At 39.5% G+C, this 20,755-nt stretch overlaps 1 protein-coding gene across 4 annotated transcripts in view; it reads right to left on the reverse strand.

The window, feature by feature from the left end:
- Positions 1-3,997: 3,997 nt before the first annotated feature.
- The window catches only part of LOC121385444, a 30,027-nt gene continuing 13,269 nt past the window's right edge, over positions 3,998-20,755 (reverse strand). For 3 of the 4 annotated variants that reach the window (XM_041516128.1, XM_041516126.1, XM_041516125.1), the window contains exons 2-8: positions 13,658-13,886; positions 12,476-12,521; positions 11,713-11,879; positions 10,704-10,752; positions 8,774-8,995; positions 7,302-7,415; positions 3,998-4,448 (exon numbers count right to left, since the gene is read on the reverse strand). In XM_041516128.1, coding sequence (XP_041372062.1) covers positions 4,216-4,448; positions 7,302-7,415; positions 8,774-8,995; positions 10,704-10,752; positions 11,713-11,879; positions 12,476-12,521; positions 13,658-13,885 — 1,059 coding nt within the window. In that variant the 5' untranslated portion in view covers position 13,886 and the 3' untranslated portion in view covers positions 3,998-4,215. Of the gene's footprint in view, positions 4,449-7,301; positions 7,416-8,773; positions 8,996-10,703; positions 10,753-11,712; positions 11,880-12,475; positions 12,522-13,657; positions 13,887-14,871; positions 14,992-20,755 lie in introns of those variants that run through there. The other variant, XM_041516127.1, reaches the window with a different exon arrangement.

The following is a 20,755-nucleotide window of genomic DNA, read 5'->3' on the forward strand; positions in this document are numbered from 1 at the left end:
TTCAACCCGTGAAAATTAACACCAAGTTTAGTTAATCTACAAACCTGTAACACATTTTGATAAAGTTACAATTGAGTGAAACACGAGTCTGTGACTTTGAAATGGTGAAATACCCTCTAAAAATAGACTAAAACTCGACTCCATAACTGTTACTTCTCAGACGCACGTGCGTTTTTAAAAATATGAGAAATGCATTTTTTTATATTGAAAAACACCAGGATGACCAAAAACACTTCGAATGTACGAAAATTGATAATCTAAACAATAAAATCTCAGTAGAGTATGATTTCAGTTACCAAAAAATGGCTCTAATAGTAAAAAAAAATATGCCTTAGTGTTTAAAAACTAGGGTATGTCCCTAACTTAACTATATCTCTGCTCAGAGTAATATTAATTCCAGTTTCATTTCTTATCCATTCTTCTATTGCTTCCCACAGAGAATGTACTAAACTACATTCAAATAATAGGTGTTGTATGGTTTCAAGTGATTTGTTGCAAAGACTACAGACATTGGAATCAATGTAATTAATCATATTTAGAAATTTGTTAGTTGTAAGAATTCTGTGTATGATTTTATACTGAAACCAAGATAACGTTGTGCTTTTGACAGATCTAAAGGGTAGAATGTAATATTTTTCCCAATCATATATATCATAGATATATCATTCTTTAGAATATTTTATTTGTGATTTTGGAATGGTGGTTTGAGCGTTCAGTAAATCACACATATGTTTGCAACCTTTCTGATCTTTAAAACTTAACAACATGTTTTTATATGAATTTTTACTTTATTCATTATGAAGTTAAACGTCAATTCATCGGTTTTGTTAACTCAAACAGTTATTATTCAACCAAACAAAATCCACTCTAGTTTTAATTTTAGATATGCAGTTAAATTCCAATGTGATAATTGAAGGGCTAGTTGAATTTGAGAAGGGCCAGTAAGATTTTCCCTCAACTGGCCCTGCTGGCGACCTTTTTTTCATGTTAATTTTCAACCGTTTACTTACCAATTAAAGGGAGTATACTACCAAATCAAATCCCATAGACGACAATAGTAACATATGTGGCTAAAGCTCCTACCTGCAGCGTATCAAAAAATGGGGGTCAAACTGGTGATTTCTGAGATAACGGGTAGCGTCTATGACTACCCTAGTTCCGCACAGAATTCGAGTACTTTTTTTACAGGTACCCCATACATATTTCAAGCACAAGGCTACTCGACACAGTGGTACTAGACGAAATAAAATTGCATACATTTTAGCCCAGATGAAACTGGGTTTTTTTACAACCAACACACTCACATTTATCACCAGTCACAGGACTTGTGGTGATCACTTCTCTATCAAAAGTTCGGTGCACCTCGAACTCTGACCCAGCCGGGAGTTATTTGGTTTAGTACTACTTAAAGGGATGCTTGGACAAGGTTTTTGGACTGGTATGTATATTCAACGATATTTAATGCACATTATTGCACTTTATCCAAATGTGTTACAAGTTTGTAGATTAACTAAACTTAGTGTTAATTTTCACGGGTTGAAATTAGGATCTGTCCCTTTAATATCAACGAGTGTATTGGTATATATAACGTACCTGGTTATTACGGGATGATGAAACAGGCATGCGTCGCAATGTTCTACAATAATATCCATCCCAGTAAGCCAGCATTAAGTATGTATTATTTTCCTATACAAAATAAAACCACCATTGTTTTTCGCTATTAAACCTCATTTTTCACAAATAAAATTGCACTTTACTTACATTTTATTATTTAGAATACACATTTCCATTCACCTGAAGTGCTTTTTGGTAATCCTGATGTTTGTAAAACCACGAAATGCATTTTTTGCATTTTTTCACAAGACGTTCTGTCGAGAAAAAACCGTTAAGCAAGCGAGGTCCAATCTATTTTTAGAGGGGATATTTCCATTTCAATGTCACAGACGTTGGTATATCACGTGACCCTTATCATTTTGGTTCGGTTTGTTTTCTCGTGCACGGTTCGCGCAATCAACATCCGATTTGTTGTTGTTCATTTGTGAGATTTTTCTTCACAGTTCGTGAACATTTTCAGTAACAATAAAGTTCAGACAAGTAAGTGTCTCAATACAAAACGTTACAAACCCTTAAAACCAATAATTTTGCTAAGTCTTACGATATCTGGAGAGGGGATACAACCAGGACAGAACAGTTGGAACATGTCCAGGAGAGGTGAAACGAACGCACCCCAAGTCTGTGAAATTTGTCGTGACGTAGGCATTGTTGTGCTTCGAGCGACATCTACCGGTGACATCAGAATACTAACTTTCAAAATTATTTCAAGCAATTGGGACATGGGGATTCCCATGGTATTTATCGATATAAAACCTGCTTTTTCACTCCATTTGATAAAAACGTGATCTAAGTGTGTTACAGGTTTGTAGATTAACCAAATTATAATTTATTTTCGCTGGATGGAACTAGGGTGTGCGGCTTTAAACTGGCCACAAAACAAATCTAAATAACTGTCCAACGTTGTATGTTTTTTCCTTCCATGCATTAACATGTGGTGTATTAAATAAAACTCCCACCTACGCACTGAAATGGTAAATGGACTGTTTTATTATTATTTTTATTTTTTTTCGTTTAAAAAAAAAACAAACCCCGCCACAAACATTTAACACAGAGACAAAGACATTTTTTGTATTTTTGGACATTACAAACATGGATGATGATGAGATGAATGGTGAAGTAATTTACATACGACACCGACCAGCCGATGATTTCTGTTCGTGCTGGGATGAGATTCAACATCTATTCACTTCATTTCAACGTTTGGCCAATTTGTGGAATTCTGCTTACAGTGGAGGATCAAGAAAATCCATTTAAGGGGGGGGGGGGGCACAGTGACATGATATGGAATGCCAAGGGAACTTTGGGGGAGTTTTGGAGGGGGATCGTAAAAAAATTAAAATTATAACTATCGCAAACTATCCCCCCCCCCCCCCCCCCCCCCAATCCGCCTCTGGCTTACAGTATTAATTGACTGAGAAGCCATCAGACTTTGAGCTACTTTCAAATCGAAAGTGATTTTGGATTAAAATTATTTAAAATATGGTCATTATGTCCGCCTACCCCAAACCTAGGTCTTAGACAGGGCTCGAACTTAACGGCGGCACCGACGTCAATTGCCGTCGTTGAGATATAAATAATTGCCGTAGGTAGAGAGCTCCTCAACAATAGCGAAATGTATACACCTGGTGTACATTATCTGCCAATATTTAACATTTGCACATTTAAAAGATAACAAGATAGCCTTTCAGTCAGGTTTATTTGCTGCAAATGTCACTTTAACAAAAATTGCCATAGGCAGGCTCATAATTGCAGTCGGTGGACTGTTTCACCCATGGCAATTCTTTTAAAAATTGCAGTGGGAGACAAATTCTTAAGTTCGAGACCTGGGCCTATGGCAATGAATAATGCTAAAATATAGACACACCCAAACAATGAATCCTCTATGCAGAACCAGTTTAAGGATCCGCGGGGCCAGTAGCACAAATAAGAGCGGGGTCCCCTTCCCAGAATATATATTTTGCAACCCCCTCGGGTAGAGGAGAAAAATTACCTGGGAAAAATAAATCTATACATCACCGCGGGGTCCGTAGCACGTGCTACATGTGCTACTAAGATAAACAGGCTTTGCTTTTATGGATGTCAAATAATTATTTATTGCATGAAACTCTAATATTGTCATTTTAGCCTTTTTGGTGACCAACCGAAAACCATAAATGGGCTCTGCTGAGAAAAACGTACTTAACCTGGAAATGTTACCGAAACTTTTTCAGAAGGCCTTGGCATATACAACAAGAAAAGTTAACTCTCTAAAAGAGTCATGTACGCGAACTACCCCCCCCCCCCCCCCCAAGAACATATAGTAATTCCGATTCTACGACGAATCGTCCAATGATTACAGGATCACATCTATTTCTCGCCAGACAAAAAACCCTCAACAAAACAGTTAGACTCATAATTGTGTCCAATTTTATTTCTAAAATATAACACAATATTTTACAAGAGGTCTATGTATATGTGTGTGGTGTATGTGTTTTGTTATTTGTTTGTTTATTTTTTGTGTTGTTGTTTGTTGGATTTTTTTGTTGATTTTACGTGGGGTTTTTTTTTTTGGTTTTTTAAAGAATTAAAACACTTAACAAATTGTCAACTAAAATCGTTTTGTTAACCGAAAGCAACTCGTCTGTGTTGAAGATCAAAGTGCGGCCATGTTTCGATGATGTCATGAAGTTTATCCCCTGGACACAGGGTTCCATTCCACGTGTCACGGTGTCCCAGCAACGTATAGTCTGACGTCACTTTATTGTTGGCTACTGAACACGCGAAAAGACGTCTCAGTTGATAGAGCTGTGCGAGGGTGGGCGGGGCCTTCATGTAGTTGCCAATCATACACGTACCTGAAAACGATAGGCTAAAATCTTATGAGTTTGTTTCAAAACGTATCTAACGAGCCAAAATGAGAGGAATACGTTTTTAAATCAGTTACGTAGCACGGGGTCCATGCCCCCCCCCCCCCCCCCCATATTTGTGTTTGTTTTTGTCTTTACTGTACATATTAAATGTTTATAAACTCATACATACATAAAGAGTGTGGGTTGACCCCCTCCTACTCCATACAAAAACCTGGCTATGCCAATGTTTCAATACCAGTTACAAAATAAATGATATCTAACGGACACAAATCTAGCATTCTATTTCATACATATCCCCCAACCCCCCCCCCCCCCAAAAAAAAAAAAAAAAACCCCAAACAAACAAAGAAAAACAAAGAAAAACAAAAGCAAGGTTGAAAAGGCATTTAAATGTCTTTTCAAAATAAAAGTTAGGCCCTTGTGCTTGCAGTAAACTTACACACATCACAGAGCAATCAGTTTCCATTTAATTGGCAGAGCAATCAATTTTAGTCTTGCTTATTTCACGGGTCGTCATTATTGAGCAACCAAGTGTGTGTTACGGCCGTGTGATATCACAAATGACAAATCATATTCTCAACAACGGGTGCAAGAAAACAAAAATAATCAGTTTGTATTACAGTACCATCGAACATGTCGAGGACCAAACCCACAAGCTGTCGATAATTAGGGATGTTCTGCACTGGATTAAATTATGTTTGATCGGGTGTTTATCACTGCAATCAGCGATCACAACCGTCCAAATGTCCGTCTATCTCTCAGACGGCAGAGTACTCTGGCTAGCCTACTCAGAGGTAGGCGACAATTACGTGTTTTCGCTATAGAGTTATCTCTGGCCGAGAGAGCGATAATAACCGTCCAAATGTCCGTCTAGCTATCGAACGGCTGAGTACTCGGGCTAGGGACTGTGGTGTGTACGAATCTAGATCGAATTGGTGTAGTGACGTGTGAGCGCTAGGGACTGTGGTGTGTAAGAACCTAGACCGACGGCGTTGTAGTGACGTGTGTGAGCGCTACAGACTGTTGTGCATACAAATCTAGACCGACGGCGTTGTAGTGACGTGTGTGAGCGCTACAGACTGTTGTGCATACGAATCTAGACCGACGGCGTTGTAGTGTGTGAGCGCTACAGACTGTGGTGTGTACGAACCTAGACCGACGGCGTTGTAGTGACGTGTGTGAGCTAGGGACTGTTGTGCATACGAACCTAGACCGACGGCGTTGTAGTGACGTGTGTGAGCGCTACAGACTGTGGTGTGTACGAACCTAGACCGACGGCGTTGTAGTGACGTGTGTGAGCGCTACAGACTGTGGTGTGTACGAACCTAGGCCGACGGCGTTGTAGTGACGTGTGTGAGGGCTACAGACTGAGGTGTGTAAGAACCTAGACCGACGGCTTTGTAGTGACGTGTGTGAGCGCTACAGACTGTGGTGTGTAAGAACCTAGACCGACGGCGTTGTAGTGACGTGTGTGAGGGCTACAGACTGTGGTGTGTACGAACCTAGACCGACGGCGTTGTAGTGACGTGTGTGAGCGCTACAGACTGTGGTGTGTACGAACCTAGACCGACGGCGTTGTAGTGACGTGTGTGAGCGCTACAGACTGTGGTGTGTACGAACCTAGACCGACGGCGTTGTAGTGACGTGTGTGAGCGCTACAGACTGTTGTGCATACGAATCTAGACCGACGGCGTTGTAGTGTGTGAGCGCTACAGACTGTGGTGTGTACGAACCTAGACCGACGGCGTTGTAGTGACGTGTGTGAGCTAGGGACTGTTGTGCATACGAACCTAGACCGACGGCGTTGTAGTGACGTGTGTGAGCGCTACAGACTGTTGTGCATACAAATCTAGACCGACGGCGTTGTAGTGACGTGTGTGAGCGCTACAGACTGTTGTGCATACGAATCTAGACCGACGGCGTTGTAGTGTGTGAGCGCTACAGACTGTGGTGTGTACGAACCTAGACCGACGGCGTTGTAGTGACGTGTGTGAGCTAGGGACTGTTGTGCATACGAACCTAGACCGACGGCGTTGTAGTGACGTGTGTGAGCGCTACAGACTGTGGTGTGTACTAACCTAGACCGACGGCGTTGTAGTGACGTGTGTGAGCGCTACAGACTGTGGTGTGTACGAACCTAGGCCTACGGCGTTGTAGTGACGTGTGTGAGGGCTACAGACTGAGGTGTGTAAGAACCTAGACCGACGGCTTTGTAGTGACGTGTGTGAGGGCTACAGACTGTGGTGTGTACGAACCTAGACCGACGGCGTTGTAGTGACGTGTGTGAGGGCTACAGACTGAGGTGTGTAAGAATCTAGACCGACGGCGTTGTAGTGACGCGTGTGAGGGCTACAGACTGTGGTGTGTACGAACCTAGACCGACGGCGTTGTAGTGACGTGTGTGAGCGCTACAGACTGTGGTGTGTACGAACCTAGACCGACGGCGTTGTAGTGACGTGTGTGAGCGCTACAGACTGTGGTGTGTACGAACCTAGACCGACGGCGTTGTAGTGACGTGTGTGAGCGCTACAGACTGTTGTGCATACGAATCTAGACCGACGGCGTTGTAGTGTGTGAGCGCTACAGACTGTGGTGTGTACGAACCTAGACCGACGGCGTTGTAGTGACGTGTGTGAGCTAGGGACTGTTGTGCATACGAACCTAGACCGACGGCGTTGTAGTGACGTGTGTGAGGGCTACAGACTGTGGTGTGTACGAACCTAGACCGACGGCGTTGTAGTGACGTGTGTGAGGGCTACAGACTGTGGTGTGTACGAACCTAGACCGACGGCGTTGTAGTGACGTGTGTGAGGGCTACAGACTGTGGTGTGTACGAACCTAGACCGACGGCGTTGTAGTGACGTGTGTGAGCGCCAATTCTGTTCCAGCCTCGACCTTCGTAAACATTGCCGTCCCCGCCAATTAAAAAACTGTATCCGATGTCGTCCCAACCTGGAAAAAAAATCATAGGAAAAACAGTTTAAAGTAATATCGTCGATATTGGGTATGGATACAGGTAATTTTTTGGCATGCTTCCATCAGAAATGCCTAAGAACGCCTGTCGTGGACACAACCTATGACCTCGCCAGATTTCTTCTCACGATAGCCGATATTTTATTTCATTTGCAATTATTATTGCTTATATCCAAGTAAGGTTCTAGGACGTTATCCTAGGCTGGGTTGTTTTTCCAGGACACTTGGGTTAGAGGTTAGTGGTTAGTGAGAGAGAAGTCAGTGTAGTGGCCTTACACCTACCCGGTACTGGGATGCGAACCCAGTACCTACCAGCCTTAAGCCCAATGGTTTAACCACTACACCACGCAGCTCCTTTTTCGTTTTTTTTACAGTATCGGGGCTTGCAATTGGGCTTGGATTTTGCCTGGACCAGAAGCCACGCACACAGAAAACGTCACGAACAAAGAAAGAAAGAAAAGAAAGAAATGTTTTATTTAACGACGCACTCAACACATTTTATTTACGGTTATATGGCGTCAGACATATGGTTAAGGACAACACAGAGTTTGAGAGGAAACCCGCTGTCGCCACTACATGGGTTACTCTTTCCAATTAGCAGCAAGGGATCTTTTATTTGCGCTTCCCACAGACAGGATAGCACAAACCATGGCCTTTGTTGAACCAGTTATGGAACACTGATCGGTGCAAGTGGTTTACACCTACCCATTGAGCCTGGCGGAGCACTCACTCAGGGTTTGGAATCGGTATCTGGATTAAAAATCCCATGCCTCGACTGGGATCCGAACCCAGTACCTACCAGCATGTAGGTTACGCCACGAACAAGAGCTCGAGTGTCCTCTAACGTTATTCTGTTATATAATAGAATAAAGCTAGAGGACACTCGAGCTACACGACCAGCTGATGAAATCAATACAGCCGGCGTGCTGGGTGTCATCAAACATTACTTTCGAAACAAATCATACAAAGCCGTATGTGACGATGAATTTAAGGGGTGGTGATGGCGTGTGTGTGGAGGGGTGGGGGTGGAGTGGGTGTGTGTGTGGGGGGGGGGAGGAGGGGGTCATTAAAATATTTAGTACATTCTTATAATAAAAACTGAATAATGAAGCTTTATTCTTTCATTCTACCGTCCCAACCCACCCACCCCTCCAACATACCAACACAATGGTTCCATAAGCTTATAATTCCCCACTACCCTCCCCCACCCCCACCCCCGCGCGTGTCCATATGGAAATCCTAGTAGGCCCGCACCTCTCGAATACACTACTACCTGTACGAGCAGCCCGCCATGGCGCACATAATTCCCCACTCCCCACCCCACCCCCTGCGCTTACCGTGCGCATCCATGTGGAAATCCTGGTAGGCCCGCACCTCTCGAATACACTCCTCCCTGTACGAGCAACCGATCGTGGCGCCATGATGGACGAGCAGGTAGAAGGGAGTCTGAGTCAGCAGATTCACTGCACGTGATGCACGTGCGCCCCAGTCTCGTCTGGTGATTATGGGCGGACACCCGGGCAGTTCGACGTTATTCTCAAACGGAGAAAGATGCAGCCCTGAAGACAGAGTTTTATGTTGTTAAATGAGATCAGAGTTTTATGTTTATTAAATAAAGGAAGAGTCTTATGTTATTATATAAATCAAGATTCTGTTTAACAGATGACAGGGTTTTGTATTATTACATGTCAGATTATTTCTGTACCCTGTTATTTCTGTCAGTATATTTGATCAAGATTTAGTTTTGTTGAAACAAGATTATCTTTTCTTCAGACAGGATTCTGTTCAATTTAAGTAAGATTTTGTTCAGTTTCAATGAGATTCTTTTCAGTATTAAAGATTCTGTTTGTTTCAGATAGGATTCTGTTAAGTTCAGTTGAGATGTTTTACTTCAGACAAGATTCTGTTTAGTTCAGACAAGATTTTGTTCAGTTCAGACATGATTCTGTTTGATTCCGATGTTTTACTTCAGACACGATTCTTTTTGTTTTAAGACATGATTCTGTTTAGATAAATACTTTAGTTCAGACAAGATTCTGTTCTCTTCAGTTCAGTTCAGTTCAGTTCAGTTCAGATTGTTTTACTTCAGACAAGATTATGTTCTCTTCAGTTCAGTTCAGTTCGGTACAGATTGTTTTACTTCAGACAAGATTCTGTTCTCTTCAGTTCAGTTCAGTTCGGTTCAGATTGTTTTACTTCAGACAAGATTCTGTTCTCTTCAGTTCAGTTCAGTTCAGATCAGATTGTTTTACTTCAGACAAGATTCTGTTCTCTTCAGTTCAGTTCAATTCGGTTCAGATTGTTTTACTTCAGACAAGATTCTGTTCTCTTCAGTTCAGTTCAGTTCAGTTCAGATTGTTTTACTTCAGATAAGATTCGGTTCTCTTCAGTTCAGTTCAGATCAGATTGTTTTACTTCAGACAAGATTCTGTTCTCTTCAGTTCAGTTCAGTTCGGTTCAGATTGTTTTACTTCAGATAAGATTCGGTTCTCTTCAGTTCAGTTCAGTTCAGATCAGATTGTTTTACTTCAGACAAGATTATGTTCTCTTCAGTTCAGTTCAGTTCGGTTCAGATTGTTTTACTTCAGATAAGATTCGGTTCTCTTCAGTTCAGTTCAGTTCAGTTCAGATCAGATCAGATTGTTTTACTTCAGACAAGATTCTGTTCTATTCAGTTCGGTTCAGATTGTTTTACTTCAGAGAAGATTCTGTTCTGTTCTGTTCTGTTCTGTTCTGTTCTGTTCAGTTCAGTTCAGATAAGGTTGTTTTACTTCAGACAAGATTATGTTCTCTTCAGTTCAGTTCATTCGGTTCAGATTGTTTTACTTGAGACAAGATTCGGTTTGGTTCAGATAAGATTCAGTGTTGTTCAGACTAGATTCTGGTGTCCAGACAAAATTCTCTTCACTTAAGATAAGATTCTGTTCAATTCACATAAGGTTTGAAGTTCAAACAAGATTCTGTTTAATTCACTATTTACAATATACTCGATGATAAATTAATAATAATTTTATAGGATATATAGACAATCGTAATTTGTTGTATTTATTATGTTTTGTTTGTTTGTTTGTGTGTGGTTTTTTGTTTGTTTGTTTTGTTTGTTCTTGTTGTTCTTGTTGTTTTGTTTGTTTGTTTGTGTGTTTTTCTTTAAACGCAACAACACTGTGGTGAATTTCTACTAAGTCCTGTCGTAAAGCTACGCTGCCGGTTATTTAATTAAATGGTATGTTATAAAACTGGAATTGTAATAAAGACAATCACACTCACTCCTACATCGGTCATGGAATGCAACATCTTGTGTCTTTACCCAGCCGTGCTACAACATATCAAATTACAAGTAAATATTGCTTTTTATATCAAATACAACACATCAAAATACAAGTAAATATTGCTTTTTATATTAAATACAACACATCAAAATACAAGTAAATATTGCTTTTTATATCAAATACAACACATCAAAATACAAGTAAATATTGCTTTTTATATCAAATACAACACATCAAAATACAAGTAGTAAATGCCGCTTTCTATACTAAATACAACTAAATACTGCTTTCTACACTAAATGATATATTGCTTTCTATGCTAATTACAATACATCAAAATACAATTAAATACTACTTTCTATACTAAATAGAGCACATCAAAACGTAACTAAATAGAGCTTTCTATGTTAATTACAATACAACAAAATACTTCTTTCTATGCGAAATGCAACACATCAAAATATACTAAATACAATACATCAAAACATAACAAAATACTGCTTGTTTAAAAAAATTAAAGATAACTAAACACTGTTTACTATACTAAAGAATAAAAAAACACAACATAACTAAAAAATTGCTTTCTATAATAAATACAACCTAGTAAAACATAATTAAATACTATTTTCTGTACTATTTATAACACATCAAAACCACAATAAAATAGTAGTTAACAATTATCATCAGCCTGATCATGATACTCGTGACCGAAACAATCAGCATTAACGTAGATGAATGACAAAACTATTATTCACGATTAAGACCGTATCTCTGCACAATGCTGAGTCGAATAGGCATTTGGCAAAATAGTTGTTGATTCCATGAATCTTTATGTAATGCCTTGTGTATAGGTCGACAGCCACTCCCGAGGAGATCCTTTTCTGGACAATACATCCTTCCTGCACCGCTCAAAAGAGGACTGCCACTTCCAGACTACTTTACTAAATCAAAACTAGCACAGGACAGAGCTCACTGGAATAACGGAACAGAATCAATAGGATACATACCTTTCTATCTGTCAATTTGACCTTGGTCCACTGACCACTGTGACCTTGACCTTGCTCTGCTATACTGCGACAGGTCTTGTGAATGAACTGCTTCACGGCTAGAGCATTTTCCGATTGGTGAGCCCGGATCACGGTGGATTTGACGGCACACACACAGGAAAACGGTTCTAAAGAGAAATTAACTCTAGTTCTGTTTATAGACTGGCCACAGACCAGAGTTATCTCTACAACAAATTGCAACTGTAACCTCCCCCTCCACACACACCGATTTCTGGTATATATTTTAAGGTTGAGGTATTATAATTTATTTATCTTTATGGAATATAAGTTGATTAAAAGATTATATCCACTTACGCTACTATGGTCGTCTACGGGGTTTTATTTATTGTCATGTATCCCTAAGCAACAGGAGAATCAAGAGCGGACCCACGAACTATTTTAGGGAGGGACCAAGAACAAAAGGGCGCATAGACCAATTCGCTGGAAAGGGCACTTCATTAAAAATTGAATACATATTGTTCAAAAGAAGGAACACTTTAATTGTGTTGTTTTTGTGGGGGGTTTTGTGGGGGTTTTCCGGAATCATTTATTTATTTGCTGTTACTTTTTACTATTAATTGTTTTTTTCTTTTTTTTTCTTACGTCAAACAAAACAAATTATTTACAAAAAACATGTTTGCAGGAGGATGGGACATACTACCATAGTCACAGATAATACAATGTGCCGAGGTGTTGTTAAAAAAACATTCCTTTTCCTTCTTACCATGACAGGGTCTAACATAAACTGTTCTTGTGTCCACCCAGGCATCCTGTGGACAAGATGAAGTAGAAATGTAATTAAATATAAAACCAACCATATTGTAAACTACTAACTTTAATTATAAACACAATATGCATTTACAATATTGCTACACTGATAGTTGTTTCTCCTCAAATTTAAATATCCGTACATATTAAAAATGTATTTTTATGGTGGTGGTGGTGGTGGTGGTGGTGGTGGTGTGTGTGTGTGTGTGTGTGTGTGTGTGTGTGTTTATTCATGTGAAACAGAGAGAGTGAGAAAGAGAGAGCAAGAGAGAGATATATATATATAGAGAGAGAGAGAGAGACAGAGAGAGAGAGAGAGAGAGAGAGAGAGAGAGAGACAGACAGACAGACAGACAGACAGACAGACAGACAGACAGTTAGACAGACAGACAGTTAGACAGACAGACAGACAGTTAGACAGACAGACAGACAGACAGAGAGAGAGAGAGAGAGAGAGAGAGAGAGAGAGAGAGAGAGAGAGAGAGAGAGAGAGAGAGAGAGAGTGAGTATGTGTCACTGTATTCTGTCGTTGAACAAAACTAACTTTTAGTTTCACTGCACGTACTACCTAAAAATATGGGAAGATAACTTTTACAAATAATCTGCATTCACAGCAATGTTTTTTTTTTTTTTTTTTTATCTAACCCTAACCCTAAAAGCTTAGATAATAAAATTGCACTCAAAACTTCATTTTAAAGGGACTATCTTGAGTTTGCCATCATTGTAATACATCTTGAATACATCTTGAATACAATAACTGTTCATTGTTTAGAATATCAGTTCTGTATATCGAATGTGTTTCCTAATGCTTGTAGTAGCTTAAATTTCATTTTGTATTTTCATTTTTTTTTTTTTTTTAAATTTGTACGTACGAAATTATTTTGAAGTAAATTATTGTTTTAAAATAACAAGAAACACGTGTTATATACAGACACAGACATTTTAAATAAGCAAAAATATTTAATATGTTATTATAGTTCTTAAAAATGCTCTGTTAATCGAAAATATGTTACAATGGCGGTAAACTAAGAACAGTTCCTTTAATATTATATTTTTGTACAGGCATCATATGACCAAAACAAAAGTTTATAAATGGGAATAAACATGGCGTAGGTTTATAATTATTAAAATAAGTCACCTGGCCGTGAAACTCAACTAGAGCGTGAAGAAAGCCGAAGTTGTCTACCTCTGTTGACGTCTGTTTGTTTTTATAGAGGACGCAATTCGGAGCGGACAGAACGCCAAGTCGGACGCTCGTGTGGTTCGGAAATCGGTAAACATCGGTATTTTCCGAGGCACACACGCAACTCTGAGCCACTGATTGGTTGACAAAGATAAACACGGACAACAGCACGAAGATCCACATTCTATCAATTTTAAAATAAACAAAATAAATAAATAAATAAATAAAAACTAAAAAAAAAGAAAGAGGCAAAACACCCCCCCCCCCCCCCCAAAAAGGCCCCCCCCCCCCCCCCCCCCAAAAAAAAACCAAACGAAAAACAGACAACTCAAAGATTAGTCTTTGGTCTAGTTGTTTTTTAACTAGAAAAACTGAAGAATTACTATGTTTACCGTGATACTAATAGATTCCTAACATACTATACCATAACAAATCTTATCAAAACGACGAATTAAAAAACAATCCGGCAAGTTGATCGTCAATAGGTAGATAGGGATGTCCGAGACGGATGAGATGCACAAAGACAGCGAACTTGCCTATAATATAGTCTGAAATAACGTTACAGAGTTTTCGCCTCGACTGGCTGCATCCAGTTCCGTCGGTCTTCCAATAATAATTAATCAACAAATTGTTTCTGTTAGTAACTTTAATTATTTGGTTGTAATTTTATGGACTTATAAATGAAGGTATACGGTTTACATTTGAAAACAAACGTTAACCAGAAAATACGTCTGGCGAGAAGCCACAATAATGCCACTTTGAAATAGTACCTTTAATACTTTTTTTGTTTTTATCTTCATGGCATAAAATGCACTTTGAGTTATTGCCAGATTTGATAATGCTAACAAACCGTTGTAAATAATATGTAATTTAACAGTACAAAACAAGGCATAATATATCCAAAACATTTTACACCAGTCGTGGAGCACTGGCTGGAACGAGAAATAGCCCAAAGGGGCCCACCGACGGCACGTAAATAGAGTTCAGAGTCCAAATCGAAAAGCTATGCATTATTATTTTTATAAATTCGTAGTTTAGGACGTTGAACAAAGAAAACAACAACAATAATAACATCATCATCATCATCACCACCATCACCATCATCATTAACATCAACAAGAATAACAAGAAAAAAAGAGAGAGAAAAAAACAACAACAAAACAATTTACCTGTTTGTCCTAGAGTTAGAGGTTAGAGATAAAAGAAACGTCTGTCGTTTCGTGTCGCTGAGTACAGATGTCAGATGTTATGTAAACCAGATAGGAACACTGATAACAATCAACAAGTACAACAACTGTTGTTTTCCATGCACTTTGTCCTTCCAAAGGTAACCCGACGTTCTTGGGGGGGGGGGGGGGGGGGGGGGGGGGTTGTTGGTTTTTTTGCACCTTCATAGGCGTCAGAAGTGAAGATAGGGGGCGTGGAGGAAGGGGACAAGGGAGACTGTTCCCAACTCCGAAGCAGAAATGGCCAGCGTATGCTTTGCTACCTTAGTCGAAAGACAATATCCAGCCAGCCAGCCAGCCAGCCAGCCAGCCATCATCAACCAATCAACCAACCAACCAACTAGACAACCAACCAATCAATCAATCAGTCAAGCAACCAACCAACCAACCAACCAACCAACCAATCAATCAATCAATCAATCAATCAATCAATCAATCAATCAATCAATCAATCAGGTAATCAGTCAGTTAGCCAGCCAGCCAGCCAGCTAGCTAGTCTGCCTGCCAGTCTGCCAGCCAGTCCACCAATCAACCAACCAACCAATCAAATACATACCCAGTGAAACCTCTATCAAATAATGATGGTTAACACTGTTATACTAGGCTCAGACTGTCAACTGTCACGACGAAGTTGGCCAACTCGACGGGTGCGTTGTGATTTCCCCAACTCCCGACTTACGACGGGTGCGCTCAGATTCATAACTACACGGTCGTAGATGTCGTAAGAGTTGTAAGAGCGCTCAGACTAGCAACTGGACAGTCGTAGAAGTCGTAACAGAAGAAAGTTGGCCAACTTTGTGCTGGCAGTTGGTAGTCTGAACCTAGCATTAGGTCGAAGGTCTGTAGACTGAACGTAGGAAACGTCATCATGCAAATACTTCACAACAATGTAGATCTATTGTAGCGCATTAAAACTGTTTTTTGAACTGATCTTTATTTTGTTTTGTTAATGGAGATAGTAAAGTAAGAGGGCGGGACGTAGCACAGTGGTAAAGCGCTCGCCTGATGCGCGATCGGTCTGGGATCGATGCCCGTAGGTGCGCTGGCTATTTCTTGATCCAGCCAGTACACCACAACTGGTATATCAAAGGCCGTGGTATGTGCTAATCTGTCAATGAGATGGTGCATATAAAAGATAACTTGCCACTAATGGAAATAAATGTAGCAGGTTTCCTTTCCAAAAATATATCTCAAAATTACCAAATGTTTGACATCTAATGACCCGAGATTAACACATCAACGTGCTCTAGTGGTGTCGTTAAACAAAACAAATACGTTTTAGTAAAGTAATGTCAAGCGCATTTTTGTCACACATTATATTGATATGTGAGTTCCAGCCTGTTATATTCTTGATTAGATCTTTACGGTATTTTACATTATCAAAGTCGTATCCCTGCACAATGCAGAGTCCAGTAGGTATTTGCCGACATAGTGGTCGATTCAATGAATCTTTATCTAGTGCCTCGTCTATAGCAGGACAGCCATTTCCGATGAGATCCTTTGCTGAAGACCGGCCTCGGTGGCGTCGTGGTTAGGCTATCGGTCAACAGGCTGGTAGGTACTGGGTTCGGATCCAGCCGAGGCATGGTATTTTTAATCCAGATACCGACTCCAAACCCTGAGTGAGTGCTCCGCAAGGCTCAATGGGTAGGTGTAAACCACTTGCACCGACCAGTGATCCATAACTGGTTCAACAAAGGCCATGGTTTGTGCTATCCTGCCTGTGGGAAGCGCAAATAAAAGATCCCTTGCTGCTAATCGGAAAGAGTAGCCCATGAAGTGGCGACAGCGGGTTTCCTCTCAAAATCTGTGTGGTCCTTAACCATATGTCTGACGTCATGTAAACGTAAACAAAATGTGTTGAGTGCGTCGTTAAATAAAACATTTCTTTCTTTCCTTTGCTGGAGATTTTATCCTTCTTGCATCGCCACAAAAAGGACTGCCACTCATGAGGAGATCCTCTACTGGAAACTTTATCTTTCTTACACCGCCACAAAGAGGACTGCCACTGCCAGACTAGTCTACTAAATTAGAACTAGCACAGGACACAAAATGTTTTCTGTATCTAGATGTGCCCAGTATTTTATCATATGGGTGCGAATATGAATATGGGTTACTTTAAAAAGCGATATTTACGGTCGACGTCCTGAATGCATAGCTTTCCGATTCGGACTCGGAACTCTGTTTACGTGCCGTTGGTGGGCCCATTGGGCTATTTCTCATTCCAGCCAATGCTCCACAACTGGTGTAACAAAGGCCATGGCATGTACTATTCTGTCTGTGGGATGGTGCATATAAAAGACCCCTTGCTGCTAATCGAAAAGAGTTGCCCATGAAGTGGCAACAGCGGGTTTCCTCTCTCAATATTCGTGTGGTCCTTAACCATATGTCCGACGCCACATAACCGTAAATAAAATGTGTTGAGTGCATCGTTAAATAAAAACATTTCATTCTCCCTAAAACGAATTTTGTTGCTGGTTGCATTTTAATGCTTTTGCTTATATTCATTTTTTTTTTTTTTCTTCTGCTTATCTTTTTACACCCAATAGCCGATGTGTATTTTTGTGCTGGGGTGTCGTTAAAAATTCATTCATTCATTCATCCATTCATTCTTTCATTCATACATTCATTCTTTCATTCTTTCATTCTTTTTTTTGCATTCATCGTGAGATACCATGTAGACCAGAAATCATTTAGTGTATTTTAAACAATGTTTCCCGAGTTTGCTGCATTGTGAGATGTATCCGACTAATAAAATATGTCTACGATTAAACTTACATATTAAATATATTTTCTTGTTTAGAATATTAGTGTCTGTATATTCAATGTGTTTCGTCGTCTTAATATTTGTAAGAGGCCCAAACTGGATTTTGTCTTCAAATAATTTCGTACGTACGAAAAAAAAAATAGTTTTTAGGAAATAAAATTAGTTTTAACCTAGTACAAATATTAGGACGATGAGAAACACGTTTAATATACAGCCACTAATATTTTATGTAGAAAATATATTTGATATGTAATTACAGTCGTCAAAAAGTCTCTGTTAGTCGATAACATCTTAAAAATTGCGATTAGAATTGTAATTTTCCTGCATAAAATATTAGTGGCTGTATATTAAAAGTGTTTCTGATCGTTCTAATATTTGTACCAGGTTAATTTTCATTTTATTTCCTAAAATATGTTTTTTTTTCGTATATACGAAATTATTTGAAGACAAATTCCGGTTTGGGCTTCTTACAAATATTAAGACGACCAGAAACACATTGAATATACAGACACTGATATTCTTAACAAGAAAATATATTTAATATGTAAGTTTAATCGTAGAAATATTTTATTAGTCGGAATCATCTTACAATGCAGCAAACCATCACGCCATATATTATCACAATAGAGTATTTACAGTTTGGAATAATAACTGGTATGAAAATATTTCAAAAAATATATTTACGTTGCACATAATGAATCATATGCTACTTTGAGTCAGCCACTGCCGACCGATCACTCCTCAGTAACAACCGATCCTATAACCAGTCGAGGTACGTTTATTTTTTAAGGCAACACCAAACGATACGAGTACCTCGTGCGAGAATAGCCGATTTCAACGGTTGCTATGCAGTCAGCTATTATTATACGAGCCTCTCGATTCGTGTGGTGTGGCCTATAAAAAAGAGGGTGGGTTTTATTTTTTTTTGTGGTTTTTTTTCCTAATATTTTACAAAATAAACCCATAATACAGTTCGTTTTTTGTACTAATATCTCAAGAATGAGAAACCTGTTATCTAATTAATTTTGTATACTAATACAAGCCGGATTACATTTCTAAAATAATATTTTCGCATTACGCCATTATAGTTTCACGTTTCCAGAAATATTAATGTTTGAAGTGTAAATAACGAGTAGATTGGTAGACCAGATCCTGCCGCGGTCGTGTTTCACAGTGACTGTTTTCGCAGGTGCTTGCCTCGTTTATTATATCAACAGTGTTCCGGTTGTCGACGGAACCCTCTTCTCGGAACGCAGTGATAAGGTAGGATCTCCAGGTGGCCACTGTTATGGTCTGGAAACAGGTTGATACTTTCGAAGACGAAGTGTGCGGCGTAACACTTGCTTTGGCGGATTCAGAGGGAGGTTAAAGGGGTCCCGTGACCCACCCCCGCCCGTTTTAAGTGCCCTTTGAATGAGCTTTTTTTAATTGACCATCCACCCCAAATTGCCATGACAACACGTTTCTGAACATCTTTATTCAAGGGGCGGGATTTAGCTCGCCTTAGCTGCCCGCGTCGCAAGATCGAACGACCTCGATGGATCCATTGAACTAATTTGTTTTTTTCTCTCGTCCAAAGACCGTGCTATGTGCTTTCCTGTCTGTGGGAAATTGCATATAAAAGATCCCTTGCTATTAATGAAAACATGTAGCGGGTTTTCTCTGATGACTATAAATCAGAACTACCAAATGTTTTACATCCAATAGCCGATTATTAATAAATCAATATGCTCTAGTGGTGTCGTTAAACAAAGCAAACTCTAATAATAATTACCCTACAGATCTCATTCCCTTTGAAAATTCAACTAAGTTACCTTCCGCAAACTTAGACCCCCCCCCCCCCCCCCCCTCCTTTTTGTTTTGGAAATTCGTGACCCTCCCGTTTACAGCATTTTGGATCCACCCCTGAGCTGAAAGCACACACAAGCAATGATAGACAAGATTGTGCTAAATATCAGGGAAAGCAATTAAGATTGAAGCAAAAATATAAATTCTAGTAATGATAAACAAGATATACAGACAAACACAGAGATAGACAGACTCGGATAACAAGAAAGAAAGAAAGAAATGTTTTATTTAACGATGCACTCAACACATTTTATTTACGGTTATATGGCGTCAGACATATGGTTAAGGACCACACAGATTTTGAGAGGAAACCCGCTGTCGCCACTACATGGGCTACTCTTTCCGATTAGCAGCAAGGGATCTTTTATTTGCGCTTCCCACAGGCAGGATAGCACAAACCATTGCCTTTGTTGAACCAGTTATGGATCACTGGTCGGTGCAAGTGGTTTACACCTACCCATTGAGCCTTGCGGAGCACTTACTCAGGGTTTGGAGTCGGTATCTGGATTAAAAATCCCATGCCTCGACTGGGATCCGAGGTCAAGGAGGGCAGAAAAAATCCGGAAAAAATTATAGAAACTTAAAAAAACTTCTCTTCTTAACCGTTTAAGGAGTTTTAGACTATTAACTACTCAGCTGCCCTCTGGAACAAAAATTCCTAGCTACAGCCCTGTAGTACCATCGACGTCCCAAACTGCGTTCACCTAACGACAAAAACACGAATAAGATATTTACGGAAATACTATTCTACATTTTTAAGCTACGATACGTGAAACAAAATAGATTGCAATCAATTAACGTGAAAAATCAACAATGTGGACGTAAAGCAAATATATTCTAGTAAAGAAACGTGAAACACCCTCCGGTAAACAGGAAAGGGTGCGACGTTTCTAACTGCGTTCAGGCGCATGCGTTTGCAAAAAGTATCATAGCGCGCATGTGCGATTCGTCATTTTCCATTTTTAATGCCACTATATGAAAAAAAAATATGTGTGTTAACTATGCACAGTTGTCTAACACTTAGTTTAATATGTTTATAAAAGAAAAAATTCAATTTGTCAAGCGTTGTGCTCCTGTCCGCATTTTATCAACACACATCGCTAACGCTTGATGTCATTACTGATATACCAGTGAATAGTTAAAAAATATATAAAATTTAACGAATTGAATTATTTACAATTTTTATGAATGGATTATAAAAACTATTCACTA

Source organism: Gigantopelta aegis, chromosome 11 (genome assembly GCF_016097555.1).
Source record: "Gigantopelta aegis isolate Gae_Host chromosome 11, Gae_host_genome, whole genome shotgun sequence".
NCBI lineage: Eukaryota > Metazoa > Mollusca > Gastropoda > Neomphalida > Peltospiridae > Gigantopelta > Gigantopelta aegis.